This window comes from Natrix helvetica, assembly GCF_964273705.1.
Source record: "Natrix helvetica genome assembly, chromosome: 6".
In the NCBI taxonomy this organism is placed as follows: Eukaryota; Metazoa; Chordata; class Lepidosauria; order Squamata; family Natricidae; genus Natrix; species Natrix helvetica.
The window spans coordinates 49,315,564-49,335,479 of NC_138553.1; the positions used below are offsets into that span (position 1 = coordinate 49,315,564).

The 19,916-nt window shown below is 37.3% G+C and overlaps 1 protein-coding gene across 2 annotated transcripts in view; it reads right to left on the reverse strand.

The window, feature by feature from the left end:
- Window positions 1–418: 418 nt before the first annotated feature.
- RXYLT1 (ribitol xylosyltransferase 1) overlaps window positions 419–19,916 on the reverse strand; it is a 46,647-nt gene continuing 27,149 nt past the window's right edge. The window contains exons 1-6 of one of the 2 annotated variants that reach the window (XM_081957339.1): window positions 10,881–11,151; window positions 7,296–7,457; window positions 4,085–4,187; window positions 2,761–3,075; window positions 2,023–2,193; window positions 419–1,214 (exon numbers count right to left, since the gene is read on the reverse strand). In XM_081957339.1, coding sequence (XP_081813465.1) covers window positions 794–1,214; window positions 2,023–2,193; window positions 2,761–3,075; window positions 4,085–4,187; window positions 7,296–7,457; window positions 10,881–11,022 — 1,314 coding nt within the window. In that variant the 5' untranslated portion in view covers window positions 11,023–11,151 and the 3' untranslated portion in view covers window positions 419–793. Of the gene's footprint in view, window positions 1,215–2,022; window positions 2,194–2,760; window positions 3,076–4,084; window positions 4,188–7,295; window positions 7,458–10,880; window positions 11,152–19,916 lie in introns of those variants that run through there. The other variant, XM_081957340.1, reaches the window with a different exon arrangement.

The following is a 19,916-nucleotide window of genomic DNA, read 5'->3' on the forward strand; positions in this document are numbered from 1 at the left end:
CCAGATGGACTCACCTTCACTGCCTTCTTTCTGGAGACCTCTCCGACTTTGTCAGCCTGGGGCTGTCTCTTTACCGCCGGCTTGGAGAGCTTCCCTTGGGTCAATCAGGGACTTTGTGATGTCCCTGAGACCAGCAAGGCTTTGTCTCCCTGTTCGTTGTCTCTTTGGGACGGCTTAGGTCCGTTTGGACCATGTGGCGATAAAAGTATCAACGGCGGTCTCGAACAGTCGAGACCGCATGTTGTCACGTCGCGATGTTGGCTCTTCTTCCAAAAGCTTATTATTCTTGTTAATACCATTTCTAAAGAGTGAATTTCTGATTTGCTGTGAAAATAGCTGAATAATTTATAATTACTTACATTTTATTGAAAAAATGAAAGCAATTTTCTTCCTTACTGAGATTTGCTTTCCAAACAAACTTTTTATAATTTATTTTATTGGAGTAAAAGAAAAACAAAATAATTAAAAATAGCATCCAAGTAATAGGTAATGAGGCATAGGTAATGAAAAATATTCTACACATTATCACAGACGGCACATCTGCTGAGTTTAAATCAGCTTCCTCCTGGCAAGCGGATATAAAGACTACAGTTTAAAAGTGTATTTCAAATAAATTTGTCATGTGTACACATATTAGGAAGAGTCAACATTCATGCAACGTGTCTACATTACAGATATGCATTTATTTTTTCTAGATGCATTTTATTTACAATAGATGTATTATTTACATTTCTTTAAAAAATGATATTTCACTGAAAGGCTGCAAAAAACCATATTTCAGTTCATATTGAAATCAATCACCTTTATCCTTAGGTAAGAATGCTTTTTCTAAAGTGCTAACAAATTTTTGTCTCATTTGTGCTTTGAATTGCTGATACCATTCCATAAGTATTTTCCTTCTTTGAATCTTTTGTTGCAAAGTCATATTTTGCTCTTTTTCTAAAACAGCAGGAAGCTCTTTCCAGTCTTTAATGAAGATAAAGGGAGCTCCCATGGTCTTTAGTAATTGCAGTGGTGCTCTATGGTGCACAGATGAATTTCCACAATTGCCTGGTGTCATTATATCTTCCACCACAGGAACAGAGCCAAATGAACAAGCTTCATAGATTCTATAACATTCAGTATTTACTCCCACTGGACATAACGTAAGATCACTCTCCAACAATGCATTTTGATAGATCTGCAAACTCTCATTAGTTTCTTGAGGAATCCACCTAAAACAAGACAACAAGAGTCTGAAAATGCACTGTTTTAGAGTAAACTGTAACATTTACAATGTAAATTTCAAATGTAGTAAAATTGCTACAGCAGCAATAGAAATGCCTAAAGATTAGGCAAATCATTAAAATCTATTCAATTATTACTACTATTATAACTAAATTATGCTTTTATGAATTACTTTGGATTTAAGCAAAGCAAATTCCCTTTGAGTTGAAATGGATTTCTAGTGATTTCTTGGACACATTTTTGGCACCAGAGCAGCAAAAATTGATTCCTCCATTTAGCCTATAATTCTATTTTCCTTGAAGGTCTCAAGGCAAGAGTTTATCCAGGCCAATTTTGTTTAGCATCTGAACTCATATGACGCCACCTGTTAAGGAATTATAATGATAGAGACATTCTTAGAAGGAAATTCACAGAAGCTATGATCAGCTGAGTCTCTGATGCTGTAGCACATGTGTGTCAAGCTCGATCATGTCACTATTTTTTTTTGCCTTTGCGGAACCGGGGTGGGCATGGCCTGCATATGACACATCTGGCCCATGGGCCCCCACTTTGACACCCCTGCTGTAGCAGAACTTCATTCTATTTCACACGTTTAAATTTCATATGTAAATACAATACCTATCACATTTTTAAAAGGCATCAGAGTTAGAATCCTTAAAAACATTCTTATCCCCAATAATATTGGCTATTTTTCTCCATTATTATAAAGATGATTATATTAAATTGCTACTCAAGACAAAAATACAGCATTTTAATCCTTCCAAAGGTTTTAAGACTACAAATGATATTTCTTACTGTTCTCTGACTGAAATCCAACAGAGCTTGTGAAGCCCACTTTGCATCAATATCTCCAACACAATTTCTCTAGATGAATTCTTATAAACAGTTCCCAGGAAGTTGCACTGATATGGTCTTGGTCCTTGGAGCATTGACCAACTTGGTTCAACCACAGGAAAATGTCTATAACTATAAACAAATTGCATACGCATGCTAATTGGATTGAAAAGAAAACTTTATTCAACCTGTTTATTTATTTTATTTATTTCTTAGATTTTTAGACCGCCCCTCTCCCAGAAAGGGACTCGGGGCAGTGTACAGTCAATACAAATAAAATCAGTCATAATAATAAAATACATTTAAGATACATTTGGAGGGGGAGATAGGCTGTACTAAGAAATAAATATATTCTAATCCTAAAAACATCACAATTAAAACCCCAAACCCAATTAAAATAAAGTAAATCCCCGGGAGGTAAAACTAAGAAAGTGCCAGGCCAGCTGATTGAAATAGGTGAGTTAAAAGAGAACAATCCTATATGGTCTGGGAATAACTGAACTCAGTGGTATTTATTTTTCAATTTGGCAACACAGGATTGCACTAACATCTTCTACTTGTTTATAAGAGAAATTTTACAAAGTTTTAAATATTCAAACTATTTTTATGTTAATTAATTTTATATACAGAAATCTGAGGAAAACAGTTCAAATTTCATGGACATTTTAAAATGGTTGCTTAATAACATTCAATACTTACGTTGCTACTCCTAGAGGCCACTGAAAAATATCTTCTTCATTTACTATGGAGCTGTCATATATTAGAAAAAATAGTTCTACAAATCCTCCATGGGATTTTAAATAAGGAAAAATCCATTCATTTTTGCACTGTTCGTTCCCAAGCAACACAACAGCAACATGCTTCAGCTTGTGTGTTTGCATTAGTGTTTGTGCATAATGTAGCCACTGAGTGGCGTAGGAGATCTTTCCCTCTTCTCTGCCATTCAATATTAAGACGACAGTTTCAGCTTCTACAGAGAAGTAACCAGGAACTACAGATGGGCCTGTGATGAAACTGTAAACAATAAAGCACAAATAGAAAAAAGTGCACAGGTGTGTATGTGTGTGCGTTTTTTATTTGTGTGTCACATACACAGCTATACATGCATAGAGCAAGTTTAAGTAACAGTTTAGGAGGCTTATGTAGTGCTCCTGGGGGCTGAGGGGGACCAAAATTAAGCAAAAAAATGGCCAATTTTTCGCTCATTTCTGCCCTCCCCAGTCCCCAGGAGCACTCTAAAGCCTCCTAAAGGCTATGCACAGCCATTGTGGTGAAGGGGGGGAGGGTTGCTGGCCTCTTCTGCTAAGGTGATATTTTAGTAATCATACTCCCTATGGCTACTATATTCTAACATAGGTATGAGTAACCTTATCTAGCAGAATCTGATCACTGCAGGAGTAATAATCAGGAGCTTCTGATTATGATTATATCTATGATTGATGGGGAAAATCCCAGAAGAGGTTAAATCAGGCCAAAAACGTCTGTCCTTTCATCTTCATAAAACAGTTTTGAAAACTGATAAGATCTAATTCATTTCCTTTTTCAAATAACAATAGTTTATTATTACATCTAGTTTTGATTCATCTGTGAAAAATACAGGTTAGTATTTCTGTACTGAAAAATCACTTTTGAAATGGTTTACTGCTACTAATTGAATATATAAAACAAAAAAAATCTGAATAAAGGATAGAGTCTAACTCATGGCATCATGTGACATATTGGGGCTTTCGACACCTTCCTAAACTGAGTGTGGGTGTGGCAAGCGCGTGATGTATCTGGCCTGCGAGTTTGACAGACCTGGTCTAGAACAAACAAATCAAAGTTTCCTCAACTCCAGTTTTAAGAATCTATTTATTTTCCTCCCATTGGCAACAGAAGATATTCTTTAGTGCTAAATAGGATAGGAAGAATCCATGAGGTTGAATATTGGCATTTTCCATTATTTAATGTGCCAAATTATACTAAGCATTAGGCTATGAAAATACTATCAGTACATTGAAAAGACACATCATACAGATCGTACCTGAAATATGATTTTCCTATTTTTGTGCTTCCTTCTCTCCACTGAGCTTTTATATCTGCAGGCTCAAGCAAACCTTCGAAGATATGCTGCCATAAATAAAGGCCTATAAAATACAATTTACAATGTAATGATTAAGGAAATATTTAATACAATACAATAGCAGAGTTGGAAGGGACCTTGGAGGTCTTCTAGTCCAACCCCCTGCCTAGGCAGGAAACCCTACCGTTTCAGACAAATGGCTATCCAACATTTTCTTTAAGACTTCCAGTGTTGGGGCATTCACAACTTCTGGAGGCAAGCTGTTCCACTGATTAATTGTTCTAACTGTCAGGAAGTTTCTCCTCAGTTCAAAAGAATAATAAATGTAGCCAAGGTTAATATGTAAAAAAATAAAACAAAGCAGAATAATTTCAAGAAAGAATGCAAAAGAAATTAGCTAGATAGATTTTTATTAAGCCATAGCTATTAAGAGTAAATAATAAAATACAAATATAAACATTACAGAATAAAAATTAGGTGTCTCCAGACAATACTGGCGGGCAAATAATAGAACTTTCACATGACTAAGGTTCGATTTCAGAATAATGATGTTTCAAAGAAGAAATGACAGCTTCTTCACCTATGAATAAATAATCTGCTCCATTCAAGCTGTTCAGCAAGAGATGGACATTTTTATTAAGTCATTATTCCTCCCAATACTAGCTAAACAGGAAGTGTGGGATGCCTGAGATATTAAATAATTATTTCATCTATAAATAGAATGGGCACATTCAGATTTTTCTGGTTGTGGTATTTTCTTTTAACAGCAAATCCTAGAAAGCAGGACTTCCATAGTTTTGATATCTTACATTGACTTAATACATTTTGTAAAACAAATAAAATAATGAGAGCCTAACTTACAGTTGCTTCTAAGAATCAGGAAGGGAATAAGGAAATAGACTTTTCTGGTCTATTTTCTACAGGATGTGATTCAAAATAACTGTTGCTTCTTTCTTGAATACAATTTATTAATGCTGCAGTCCAGCAAACAAATCCTAATTTTAAAAAAACCCTAATTTTAAAGTACTGTAATTTGCATAGCACTAACAACTGATTATTCATATACAATAGGCATATAAGACTCAGAAGTAGCAAAGCATAGTTTGTGTTCATACAGATACAAAAACTCATTATAAGTTACACTGAAAATATGAACGTTTTGAATTTGAATTGATTGATTTGCTGGAAGTGTCCCAATAAGGTTTTGATCACTCTGAGAATTTTCTTTTTTTAGTTTGGAACAGCTGATTTGTATTTTAAAAGAGATCATTTCAGAGATTGCAATAATTGTTTCAACTCAGAACCATAGAAACCTAAAAGTGTTTTGGCCCTCTGATTGAAATCTGTGTAACATTATATGGCATAGATACATGAGAAATACCATATTTTTCAGAGTATAAGACGCACTGGAGTATAAGACGCACCAAGGTATTGAAGAGGCAAATTTTTTAAAAAGTAGATAGGTAGAGGGATAGAGAGGGAGAGAAAGAAAGAGAAATACAGTAGATAGGTAGGGAGAGAGAGAGAGTAGGTAGGTAGAGGGATAGAGAGAGAGAAAAAAATACAGTAGGTAGGTAGAGAGAGAGAGAGTGTGTGTGTGTGTAGGTAGGTAGGTAGATAGAAGGATAGAGAGAGAAATAGAAAGAGGGAGAGAGAAATACAGTGGATAGGTAGGGAGAGCGAGAGTAAGTAGCTAGGTAGGTAGAGGGATAGAGAGAGAAATACAGAAGGTAGGTAGAGAGAGAGAGAGTGTGTGTAGGTAGGTAGTTAGGTAGAAGGATAGAGAGAGAGAAATAGAAAGAGAGAAATACAGTAGATAGGTAGATAGAGAGAGAGTAAGTAGGTAGGTAGGTAGATAGAGGGATAGAGAGAGAGAGAGAGAGAGAAATACAGAAGGTAGGCAGAGAGAGAGTGTGTGTAGGTAGGTAGGTAGGTAGGTAGGTAGGTAGGTAGGTAGAGGGATAGAGAGAGAGAAATAGAAAGAGAGAGAAATAAAGTAGATAGGTAGGGAGAGAGAGAGGATAGGTAGGTAGATGTTTCCCGGTGTATTTGTCCATGTGCTGGAGAAGGAAATCGCTGACAAACCCTAAGACTTTGTTTCTGCTGGGACAGCATTTGATCAATGTAATTCTCATCAGTTAAAAAGCTTTCCAAAAGGAAAAAAAAAAACTTTTTACACTTTGCAAACCTCCAAAAAACGGCCTGTTTTTTATGAAAATGGGCCCGGTTTTTTTTTCAAATAAAAGGCATGAATAGCCTTGGGGGCTTGCAGAGTGCTCCTGGGGGGATGGAAGAGGAACAAAAACAAGCAAAAAACGGGCCTGTTTTTTTGTCAAAAAAATTGCATGCATAGCCTTATGGAGGCTTATAGAGTGCTGCTGGGGGCTGGGGGGGAAATGACCCATTTTTTGCTTATTTCTGCCCTCCCCAGCCCCCAGGAGCTCTCTGAAAGCCTCCATAAGGGTATGCACGGCCATTTTGGTGAAGGGGCAGGGCTTCTGGAGGCAAAAAATGCTGTATTCAATGTATAAGACGCACCCAGATTTTCAGCCTCTTTTTTGAGGAAAAAAAGTGCATCTTATACTCTGAAAAATACGGTACCTCTTCTGATAAGAGAAGAGCAGGATTGGGGAAGAATGGCAACTAACTTAACATAGCATCATATTTTATGGGGCAGTTTTTAATTGTTGATTATATAACTTTATGTGCAATTACACAGTTAAACGATTTTGTAACTACAGGTGCAATTTTAACATTTCAATCGCTATGCTTGTGTTTACACACACACATCTTATATATCATCTTATTTTAAAAGTAGCTCCCGTGGTTTAACAACTATAAAATTATGTAACTATAAAGACAAATTTTGTAACTCTAGAGTGAGTGGTATCCAAGTTAATTTTAAAATATGTTGACAGGCAATTATATGTCTTATTTCATATTTAATTTGACCTTAATTATTTCTTCTTGAAGAAATCCTAACCAATATTAGTGAAATATACTTCTGGATCTTTTGGGACCCCTTTTAGAAGTACAAATATATTATTTTCTAGCACCTATATCCACTGAATACAATGACATCTCAGAAGATAAAAGTTAGCAATTAAATTAAACAAGTCAAACAATCATATTTTAAAAAACAGTATTTACTTGGTTAATTACAAATGCTTACCAATAGCAGCTTTCCCCCAAATTTGTACTCTGAAGTCTGTGGGTTTTTGTTGCAATGATATCTTTTTCAGCATCTGAAAGCTACTTGCAGATTTCTGCTGCAAATAAATTTTCTCATTAACTTCCCAAGGATTCCATTCTTCAACTCCCAAAATAACATGTTCTAGGAATCAAAAATGAAAAATCACATGAAAATCTCATATGTATTGTTCACAGAGGGGCAGTTATTCCAAGGTGCCTTTCAAATAATAATTGTTACAAATCCATTTAGTACACATACCAACAATCAAGTTATCAAAAACATAATTAAAACATCAACATTAACCACAGTATCTCCAGATAAGAACCTATTTAAAATGGTGAAAAGCCTTTGCCACTCAGGGCAGATAGGTAGTCTTCATTTTGCAACCAAAATTGGAGCTGGCAATTTAATTGTTAAGTGAACCAATTTCTAAGTGAAACTGTACTTGTGGTCTTACTTTAGTTTTTATTTTACATACCAGTAAAGATTGTAAACCCAAGTATTGGTTGCAAAGTCACTTTTCATCACTAAACCGTTATCATTCTATGTATACTCATCTACTGCAAATGTTATTCAAGCACATATATTTGATACTAGTTGCTGGGGTAAATCTCCCCAACCTGTGCATCCTCCCTATGCCACACTGGCCACACTTAAGACTCATTGTGCCTTCCTCATGTAGTTTCCTTGAATTTTGTGTACCTCTGCGCACCCTTCCCAAACTTCACTGGGTCTCCCTCATACCCTTCCTAAACTTCGCTAGGCCTCCTTTGCAAATTCCCCAACTCTCACTGTGCTATCCACATCCTTCTGCACCCATTAAGCCCCTCCCACACCCCATGGGTTACTACTGCAACTGAACTATGAGTTAGTTGCCAAGCGTCTGAATTTTGATCACATGATACTGCAATGTCCTAAGTATGAAAAATAGTCATGTCACTTTTTTCAGTGCCATTGTTAACTTTGAACAGTCACTAAATGAATTGTCGTCCCAAAGGTGCTTTTTCAGGAAGCAACTGGACTTTCTTGTTTTTCTTTGAAGACTTTTTGCTTCTCATCCATGAAGCTTATTTAGCTCTGATGCTCCGAGCTGAAGAAGCTTCTTGGATGAGAAGCGAAACATTTTCAAGGAAAAACAAAAAAGTCCAGTTGCCTCTTGAAAAGCATCTTTGGGATAACTATGACCTGCATGACTGAGAATCTCCATAGACATAAACTGTTGTAAGTTGAGGTCTATCTGTATAGAAAACAGTAGGCATTACAAAAACCTAATTCACACATACCATCAAATGTGTATATGTATAAATTTCCCCTTGGTATGCATAAACTGATATTATACAAAGAAACAGTAAACAAAAGAAATGTTATTTTCTTAGCTTTTTAATGTTAAGGCCTGCAAATTATAATAATAACTATGCAGGTGAACTTTCAAGAAGAGCATGAATCTTTGCAGCACATCTCATTACACAACTTAAAATATACTTTGACAAAAAGAACAGCAAAACATTTAAAGACTAATAAAATGTTGTGAATATTATTCTTTGACATCACTACCGGTTATTGGGATGTTAGCGCCTTCCTTGAACATTTTGTTAAGCAGAAAATAGCTGAACAAAATTTATTTTTTCCCTTTCAAACCAAGTGTATGTATGACACTGAATTTCTAGCGCTATTTTTCAATGTTCAGAAATAATGTATTATTACCCCAGCCTACATGATTTCCTTTGCCTAAGCCAACTCAACAGAAATATAGTACATAAATTGGAAGGTTTATTAATCAATAAAAAGCTTTGCTAAAGCAGAAGTATAAAACTAAATTGGGTACAACAGATTTCAGCTACATATTTCCTTTTAAAAAATTAGAAATGACCTCTTAACAATGGGTAGCTTTTCACTTGTATTTACTTTCAGTATGCCTGGATATTTCCTTTTCACACAGGTGAAGGGAACATACAATAGCATAAAAAAAGTGAAGATCTTGGATTTATGAAAAGTTTAATTTTAATTTTTTAAAAATGTCTATGGAGGTTTTCAATCATCCCGGTCATGGTTGGCCTACCTAGAGAAGCTTTTTCAAAAGGCAACTGGACTTGCTTGGTTTTTTTCCTTGAAAATGTTTCACTTCTCATCCAAGAAACTTCTTCAGTTCTGATCTGTTTTGAGATTCTTAGATGACAGGTGAAATGAAAGGAAAAAACAAAGAAAGTTCAGTTTTGATTTTTTTAGCAAAATGTCTAAGTAAATTTCAATAGTTCCTATGAAATACAAAAATAATTATCACAATCCCTTATAGGAATTATGAGATAACGTTATTTATGGTTAGATAACAGATCACAAATATACCAAAATACTGGTAATGATACAGTATTCAACTGTCAATCAAAGCCTTGTAACTTGAGATACTTATTTCTGGCATATATTCTGAAGATAATATCGAACTGAAGAGAGAGGGATTTGGAAAATGTGGGCAAAAAGATGGATCTGCTGGAATGTTAGTATTCTAGCTATATAAAAAACAACAACACTCCATCTATCAGAAAGACTCATGAGAGACAGAAGGCAAGGATTGACAGCCAATGAATATACTGTAATATTAATGTCACCTCATTATAATCCATTTTCACTTTATTTAATAAAAATTAACCTGATTCCTCATGACTTCTGTTCTGAAACTGCTCCATATTCCACCATATCTCATTATTTTATAATAGAAAAAGTTTTCAATGTAGGAAGGGATTTGCTGGTGGTGTCTAAATTCCCACAAGGACAGAAACTATTCCAACTGTTGTATTGAAGTCAGCATATTGTACAATGTACAATATGAAGCAATCACAGTAGAATACTACTTAAATTTTTGTTTGTTTCTTTTAGTGCCAAATTAGTCTTGATTCCTGTTGACTTCCTGGACAAATCTCTGTAATTTTCTTGTAAAGATTTTTAAGAGGAGGTTTGCCAATGTGTGCTTCCTAGGGTTGAGAGAGTGAGTGGCCCAAGATCAGCAAGCTAGCTTTTTAAGCCTCAACCATCACACCAAACCAGCTCTCTTTATAAAAATGTAATTGTGGCAAACTAAACTGACTACAGGCCCTTAGAAAATATATACCATAGGTTCAAAAGTGCAAATGGACCTGTTCTGCTATCTTTCCATTATTTTAACAATACCATTATAGAACAAATCTAAATACATTGTAACTTTCATATTAAAAGACATTTCATGAAAAATAATAATAAAGGTTTCAGAGATACTCTGGAGTGGTCCGGACGTTAATGCTGAAGGACTCAGATCCTGAATTGTGAAAGTTGCAACATAACATAGTTAACTCTGTGGGAATATGCAAATCCCTTGATAGGATTATTGGAAGCTTCATATAGCACACACAACAGAGAGGCTGGTATCCTGTTTGCCATTCACTGCGCTGCTTAATGCACCAGAAGAAAAGATATGTTTAAGCAGCCCTCGGCTGATGCGGATGTACTGAGTTCAACCAGACTGAAGGGCAAAAAAGCGGTCTATCTCCACCTGATGTTGCTAGGGGAAAGGGCGAAGTGCCCCCATTTCGTTACCTTGCCCCTGCTTCTCCCGCTGGCCCGCTCGTGAGGCAGCAGGCCGGCGAGGCTTCAGGAAGACGCTGTAAGCCGCGTAGAGGGAAAAAACCAAGTATGCCACCAACAACGCGGAGCAGAGCCGCTTTCGAGTCAGCCGCATCCTTCACAGCCCAACTGGGGTGGCCATCTTGCGCAGGTGTAGAAGGGCCTTGCATAGTGACGCCACACTTAGGCGGCTGATATTTTGGCCTGACGCGAATTGAACTTGGATTTCCTTGCCCCACTGTATATTTTTCCAACGTGGCTCCTTTAAGATATGTGAACGTCAACTCCCAGAATTCCCAAGCCAACGATCAGTCCTGGGAATTGAAGTCCACGCGTCTTAAAGAGGCCAAGTCAGAAAAACATTGGCTCCTTTAGTAATTCCAAAAAGAGCTTGTTGAATAATAGTGTTGTTGCCTTCTTCAGTATGATCTATTTGTAACGATCGTTAATGGCCGAGTATTGAAATCGCACTGTTTAGACGACGTTAGATAAGAGAAATTTGCTATTACGGCTTGGTTTCCTGAGATGATAACAAGAGATGTTACAACATCTATGTGTGATAAATAATTTTAAAAGGCATTGTTCAAAAAGTATTCTTATTTCAAAAGTTTGTTTTGAGTTTTAAAGTTTGTTTTGAGAATGGTTTAAGCATAGTAACAATTTGTCTGGCAGTATTGCAAATGCAATGTAAAGAGCTAAAACACCAAATGTAGTTGTTAATTAATTGCACCAAATATTAATTTTTGATTAATACATTGCAGTTCACATACATATAACGGTGTTTTTAAAAATATATTATTTACTACTGAATAGCTATTTAATTTGTTATTGTTTCAAGTTAGCTAAAGTCAAAATAATTTGTCTTCTGCTGATAAATAGTTTTATTACAAGAAGAATTTAATATTTTCTGATAGAATTTCAAGATGTGATATCTCTGATCCAAATTCGTTGAAAATCTTTTTTTAACTTGAAGGAATACCAAGTATTTACTCCCCCCCCCCATGTAATTCCACAAATCTGATTATTGTTGAAGTTATGGGAAGAATGGGAGGAATGGTAAAATATTTTTCCACCATGAATAATTTAAAAATAAATAAAAAACATTATGATAGCGCATATTTTACATCATCTGTTTATGTTCTTTGAAAGGTGAATTAGGTTTTTAAAAAACATGGTAATTCATTCTTGATTAACATATCGGTTTTAGAATTAACTAAATTGGAAAGGGCGTTAAATTCAAATTCCCTGCTTTGTGTAGGAATCAGATTAAAATACTCTGTCAGTTGGCTCTAAAACCCCTTTCTGAACACAACCAGTGAAAGGTGTTTGCTACTTCCCTAAATAATTAATTCTATTGAATTGTTCAGACTGTATTTTTTTTTCTTTCAACTGACATCTTTATTCTTGTATGATTAATCCATTACAATGTTCTCTGCCTTGTTTTCTGAAAGAAACCAAGTAGACAAGTTTTGGTTTTCTTTTATATGGCATTTTTTAAAGTACTTGAAGCTTTGATTTCCCTCTCATCAAAGAGGTGTCTCTTAAAACTATGTTGTGAAACTGATGGATCTGGAATGCTTCCTTCTCAGGAATCTGAGAAGGTACGATAGCTTCAAATTCCCACCAAATCTGATTTGGAATTTTCAAGCCCCAAACATATTTCAGATAATCTATTAAAATTCAACCTGGATTGATCTGTTTCTGCCTCTGCCTCCCCAGGGCATATGTAAACAATGATTTCATAATAATAAAGTAATAAGGACAAATACAATTTGCCTGCAAGCAAGAACTGATGAAACCACAAAATAATAGAAGAAGAAGAAAATAAAATGCTCTAGGGGTTTAGAATTAGTTGGAAGAAATGTCCTTCTGGGCTCAGCTTCCAGTGGAGAAAAAGACACTGAAGACACGGAGGCTACTTGGAAAGATGGTTTAATGGTAGACAGGACCACATGGCTTGAGTCCTGAACAGAAAAGGTGATCACATACTTCAATGTTGGGTGAAGAAGAAGAGAGGGAAGGGCTGAAAGTTCCTGGCTTTATACTCTCTGTTCAGTCCAGCCTCTCTGTTTCCTGTTCCTGTGTAAGAAATGGGACAATGCAGGGGCAACTCTTTAGGTTGTGCTTTGAGTCAAGTTTAGTTGAGCATTGCTTTTTCCCAGGTGCCCTGTGGTGAGATGGGTAAAGGGCTAATACTATCATGCCTTAATCCCATTACCCTGGAGCTGAAGGGGGACTCTTTGTTATGTAGAATAGACTGGCTCAGACATTTTAATGGCCCATTAAGGAAAGTGGGGGCTATTAAGAGTGAGTCTGTTTCCTGCCTAAAAACATGTTTCTCCATTTCTGATCCAGAGAAATACAATATTCTGCCTTTTCAATATTTCCTAGGATATTTCATTTTTCTAGGAGAGGGGTGGGTTTTAACTTCCTACAAATTTAAACAATCATCTGCCACATAACACCTCAGATTTAACAACTTTTGATGAGAAAGATTTAAAAAGATCTGGACAAAGGATGTTGCAGTACCTGGAGAGTTCAGGAGAGACCTCTCCAGTGGATCACAAAATACAAAGATCTGCAAACAGAAGTAGAACAACTGTGACACAAGAGATCAAAGATCGTACTGGTAGTAATTGGTGCTATCTCAAAACAACTGGAGCACCCCTTAAACACCATTGTACTGACAAAATCACCATCAGGAATTGCAAAACACAGTTTTGCTTGTAACAGCTTAGATCCTGTGACTATTTCTGAGTAGATATAGTCACTTTTACCATACGTTGGAACTTCTCCATTCCTACTGATGGCTATTACAGTTGTTAAATTACAATCATGGGATTGATTCCACCAGATTTCCATTACACTTAGTAATTATATTTGCCTCCCTGTACTAAGATTTCCTGCTCATTTTGTTAATTTCCTGTATTTTGAGCCATATTAGTGAATAGATTATGAAAGCCAAGAACTTTATGAACCAATATTCTTTTTTATTTTTCACAGTTTGATTTCACCAACACTCAAAGTTGGTGAAAATATGAAATAATCTGTCACCAGAAAATCCTTTCAACCTAAAAAAGGTTTGTATTTGGACAGGAATACAAACATGTTACAAATATTACGTACCAATATGGTGTATCCAATAAAGTTTTACTTTTGGGGATTCAAATCTCCTGAGAATTTCCTTGTTTTGGGTTCACTATTTGGTCAGTGAGAAAGAATCTAAAAAATGAAATATTGAAATATTGAGTATTGAAAAAAAATGAGAAGTCAATGTCTCTTTGCACTTCTACCATCGGGCAGAAGACATCAAAGTATAGCCAACCGAACAAATAGGTTTCAAAATAGTTTCTATCTTTGGGCTGTCAGATTTTTAAATATAACCACAATCACTCCATGCACACGCGGAAACATATGACTGGTTTTTTCTTTTTTTGTTTCCGTTATAATTTTGCACCAGTGAGGCTAAAACCAATTTCATTGTATTTATATGTTGGAAGAAATGTCCTTCTGGGTTCGGCTCCAAGTGGGGAAAAAGACACTGGAGACATGGAGGCTGCTTGGAAAGATGGTTTTAATGTTGGACAGAACCACATGGCCTGAGTCCTGAACAGAAAAGGTGATCACATGCTTCAATGTTGGTGGAGAAGAGAAGAGAAGGGAAGAGAAGGAGAAGAGCAGACAAGAAGAAGGGCTTGCAGGGATTTTTATAATCTGTTCTGCCCCACCTATCTGTTTCCTGTTCCTGTGTAAGAAATGTATTCTGATTGGTTGCCAGACTCACATGGGCCCATGCAAGGGCAACCCTCTAGGCTGTTTTGAATCCAGGTTTGATTGAGTTTAGATGCCATGTGGTCAGTTGAGTAAAAGGCAATATTATCCTGCCTTCATTGCCATCCCCCCTGGAGCTGAAGGGGAGAACTCTTTATTATGTAAAGTGGACTAGCTTGGCCTTCTTAATGGCCCATTGATAAAGTGGGGATGGGCTGGAAGCTGTAGGAATTTACTCTGTGTTTAAAATGTGTTTCTCCCTTTTTCACATCCAGGAAAATATAATATTCTGCCTTATCAATATTTCCTAGGATATTTCATTTTTCTGGGAGAGGGCTAGGTGATAACTTCCTACAATCCCTCCTTTTTTTTTTCAAAAAAATGTGAGTGGAACGCACATGTTTTTGACAAAAGATAAAATTGGTCAGATCAGGGAAACTTAATTTTTCTGATGGAAAGGCATTGAAAGAGACAGCAGAAGGATCGCTTCAGTGGCTCCCAGAGAGCTTTCAACTATGAAGGTCTTAGCAACCAGGGCACAATTTCTGGAAAGAAATTTACAATATCCAATTTACCATGCCAATTATTTTCAGGTGTTTGATATCACTTTCTGTGAGCTTCCAGACTACAAGCAAGCAGAAGTCCCAAAAAAAACTTCACAGCCATTGAAGGATTCTTCCTTTTAAAGAAGTACAGGCTGCCCATTTCCAAGGGATTTCTTTAACTTGCCCTGGCTCCTATTTTAGTGAGGCCAAATTGAGTTTAGCTAGTGTGCAATACAAGCTATTTAGTATTTTTTTTTAAAGTTACACACAATGAGCCCAGGGATTCCTCCTCCTGAGACCACCAGTGCAACATGTCCTGCTTTACTGGGCAACTGGGCAGCATCACTTATTTTTGAGTCACAGGGTTTGAGTTTTTGAAGATCCTTTCTGCTACTCTTCAAGTGGGGGAATTGCCTGAGGGGAACTTACCCTCCCCCATGGGATTAAAAGGGAGATATCTGCTTTTGGGCAAGGGCAAAATCAACCTAGGAAAAGCTTTGTGGAGTTAAGTCAAGGAGATAGTTTCAATCTAATTCTGAATAGAGCCTCTCTCTCTCCCTCTCTCTTTGTGTGTGTGTGTGTGTGTGTGTGTGTGTGTGTGTGTGTGTAGCTGCTTCTACAATACAGAAAATACAGACATTTTGGAGAAAATTTCCCTCCCACCAGCCAGAAATCTAAGGTGTTCAGAACTTGCTGTGCTAGCCATTCTCAAATACAATTCTTACATGAATACATTAAACTGATTACAATATAAATGAGACAGGAAAGAAGAATTACAATTACAATTTCTGTGAAGGAGGCAAAGAAACAAAACTTTACAATCAGTTTCCACCCTCCCCCATAGTCTTTACAGCTGTCTTCTGGGGATAGAAGAGAGTCTTTTGGTCTTTACTTCTTCATCTCCTTCAGGGTTCTTTCATGTCTGCTAGGGTGGCATGCTTGGTTTGCTGGTAAGAGTGGTCAGTCAGTCTTGGTAGTCTGTCCCAGGCTTGGCTAAGTTTTTTTCCCCTCATGTCAGGTTTTATCAGCACGCAATCGCCAGCAGCAAATTGAGAGTTATGGTTTGAGCTAGCAGTCCTTTGTTTCTGAGGTAAAAAAAAAAAGAGGAGAGGCCAAGAATACAGTTCTTTACAGACATATCTTTAGTCTCATGTTGTGGAATATCACCCATTCTGTCCAAGTGTGGAAATCCAAACATTATTTCAGGAGGTAGACGATGTAAAATTTCATGGAACATGACATTCCCACTGCCTGTATGATTGAAACACTTTTTGCAGTAAGATGAGTAAATTTCCAAGAGGGACAACAACTTGTGTTGCAAACAAACAAACAAACAAAATGTCATAGGGTAGAGCACCTTGACTCATAAAAATTTAAAAATGCACTCAGGTGTAAAAGAGGGAGGTAAGAACAGCTTTTTTAAAAAAATTGCAATTTAAAAAAAAGGTACTTTGAGTCAACACTCCAAAATATCAAATTCCATTCAGATGGAAGCAAATTCTCATTAAGTATGTTAAAACATTTACAAATGTAAGCAAAATATCTCAAAATCATTCCTTTTTATAGGTTTAATTAAGCATTTTAAACCTCAAAAATTTCAAGAAAAAAAATCAAAATTGTATTCAGAGCAAAGAAATGTAACTGCATAATTTTATATGCAGATAAAAGATCACAATAGTGAAAGGTAAGCGGGAGCAGATCACCCATTAACTCCAAATTTCTCAGAAGAGGGGGGGGGGAAAGTGGTTAAAGTGAGGAGAAAAAATTTCAGCCTTTAATGACCCAAAAGGAAGGAGGGAAAGAAGGAGGGGGGGGGAAAGCCCAGAGGCATTCACAGGTATCACTGGGGCGTTTCATACACACACTCATGGTAAAAATGAGCAGACACTCATTCTCCCCGCCTTTCCTACTTCCCTCCAAAGAATGACCCAGAAGCAAGATTGGGGGGGGGGGGGGGGGGAAATTCACACAGGCAATCACGTGGATCTCTGGATCCATTCACTTATCACTCCCTGGGGCATGAGGGACACATACTCATATTCATACTGCAATCAGACCTTCATGCTTGCTCATGCCAAACAATCATAGGTATTTCAAGAAGCTTTTTTTTTTTTTTTTACAAGCCACCAAGCTTCATTTTCTTTTATTAGAGGATCTCACCCTCCCTTCAGGTTTGGAAATGATAACACACATGCATACACACACATACCATTAAACAACCTTGTAACTTACTGCTTCTTTATATGAAAGGGAATCAAACTACATTCATACCAACTTTTACCATCAACATACTCACATTTGCACTGCAATCATTAATTTCACATACAAAAATCCCATTTCATTCTTTCTTCATGCAAGGCAGTTATTACAATTACTTCAGGGAGCTGTACATAAGCCAATGAGCTCCATTTTCTATTATTAAAGGATCTCAACTTCCCTCCAGGTCTGGAAATGATCACGCACTAGATTGTTAATGCCTGTCTCTGCCCTGGGGTGTTCGTTTCTAATTTGGACCTGCCAGCGGACGCTGGCTAATTTTTAAAGATCCAAATTCTATCTTGATATCCCAGCACGCGCTGGCATTTTTAAATATCAAGATGTATGGAGACTTTCATTAACACATCATTTGCATCTGGGTGGGGCCCTTGATTCATCAGATGGTGGCCAGAAAATCAGCAAATTTGTTGACAAAATCTAAATCAAAACTGCCTTCTGGAGGCCAGGTTTTTACTTTAGGACTAATAGAGTAGGTTGGTCAGAAAAATGTGCAGAGGGTTTTTACTCAGGTTGAAGGCAAACCTTTAGTAGGAATTTCCTTCATTTCATACATACACACACAAGGCAACACTCTCCTCCTCCCCCCAAAGGGAAAAAAAATCTATACTCACCTGAAGAGTACAATCTTCTAGGGCTGAAAGACATGAGAACAAGGTTCCCTCCCCCACAGAAAAGGCATTGTTGGAGGATTAGAGGTAAGGGAGGGGCGTGGGGGGGGTAGATAGCTTGCAGGCAGAGTTTGAAAAATAAAACCATCAGTTACTAAGCAGATAAACAGATATTATGGGGATATCACAGATGAGAAATGGGGTATGGATTCACATGCTCCAGGAAAGAAATGAACAGGTAAAATCATTTAGACACACAATAAATGCAATGCAAGGATGAAACTTTCCTTGCAAATGAGCTTAAAACATTTCCTGGGTTGTTACTTTAAGGTATAGGGAAGGAAGGAAGGAAAAAAAAAATATTTACTCTGTTTCTGCTGGCCAGAACAGACACAAAATAAAGACCCCTCCCAGTTTCAGTTAGTTTTCTAGGCCCAACAAACTGAGCAAAGGCAATTTCTGCCAGTTTACTCCTTTCTTTGAACCTTCTTTGAACATTTTAAAATTCTTGTCTTTTGGATTGGAGACATCTTAGTTACAATTACCTTGAGGGTGCACAAAGACTTAGACATACACACACAGAGACAAAGAGGAAACAACAAAACTCATGAGGAGATAACAAAACTCATTCCCGCCATAAATCTCAGTTAAATTGGGGAAGGCACAAATCTTAAAAAACAAAAACCACGTGGTTGCATAGAAGACAGAGAAAGAGACAGACAAGAGAAAAAAAAAACATTTCAACATTTCCCTTTTCTTTTAAGTACCTTTATGTAGCCAAATTAGTTTCCCTTTCAGCAAAGCCCATTTCTCACACAATTTCCTTGCTCTCAGCCAAAATCTTGGCATCTAAGGAAATCTCCGAGGGCACTTCTGGCCACCCACGAGCTAACGCTTCCCATGACCCTTTACATGCAGGGCTCACTTTGGCCTAGCCGGGTGCCACCCGCCGTAAGTTTTCGGAAATAAAAAAATTCCGGGAAGGACTTCGATTCCCTCAACGAAGTATTCGGCCCCTTTCCTCGTAGGGAATTCTGCTAAGGTTTTCCAGATCCAAAAAGGTGATCTGGGGAGGACCTCTGCCCCTCTGCAGTTAGTACTAGCACCTCCTTCTCTCTTTACACACAATGGGCCTTTGCTTTTTTTCACAGGACAAAAGCAACAACAACAGCAAAATTCATTCACTTTTCCATCCATTTTCACACACACTCTCCTTTCCCTAACAGAAGGTCCATGCTCTGGCCTGACCCTAATGCTTTCCAGGCTCTCTTGGTAAAACACACAGAGGAACCAGGATCCAGCTGTGATTGGGAGAAAGATTTCATCACTCACACACATGCAGGCATACACACATTTCCACGCTTTGCCATGCTTTAACATTAAATTTTAGAGAATTAAAATTTAGAGGTACTCACCTTCTTTCCAGGCAGCCTTTGAGCTCAAACTCAAAACCCCTTTAAAACCTAGATCCAAATGGCTAAGGCCAAGATAAAGTCCACCCACAGACTCAATGGGGTCTGTGCCGGCATGGGAGGCTTACCTGGGCCATATCCATTTGTTAGGCTAGCTTGGAGTCCCATCTGTGGGTCGCCAATTGTTGGAAGAAATGTCCTTCTGGGTTCGGCTCCAAGTGGGGAAAAAGACACTGGAGACATGGAGGCTGCTTGGAAAGATGGTTTTAATGTTGGACAGAACCACATGGCCTGAGTCCTGAACAGAAAAGGTGATCACATGCTTCAATGTTGGTGGAGAAGAGAAGAGAAGGGAAGAGAAGGAGAAGAGCAGACAAGAAGAAGGGCTTGCAGGGA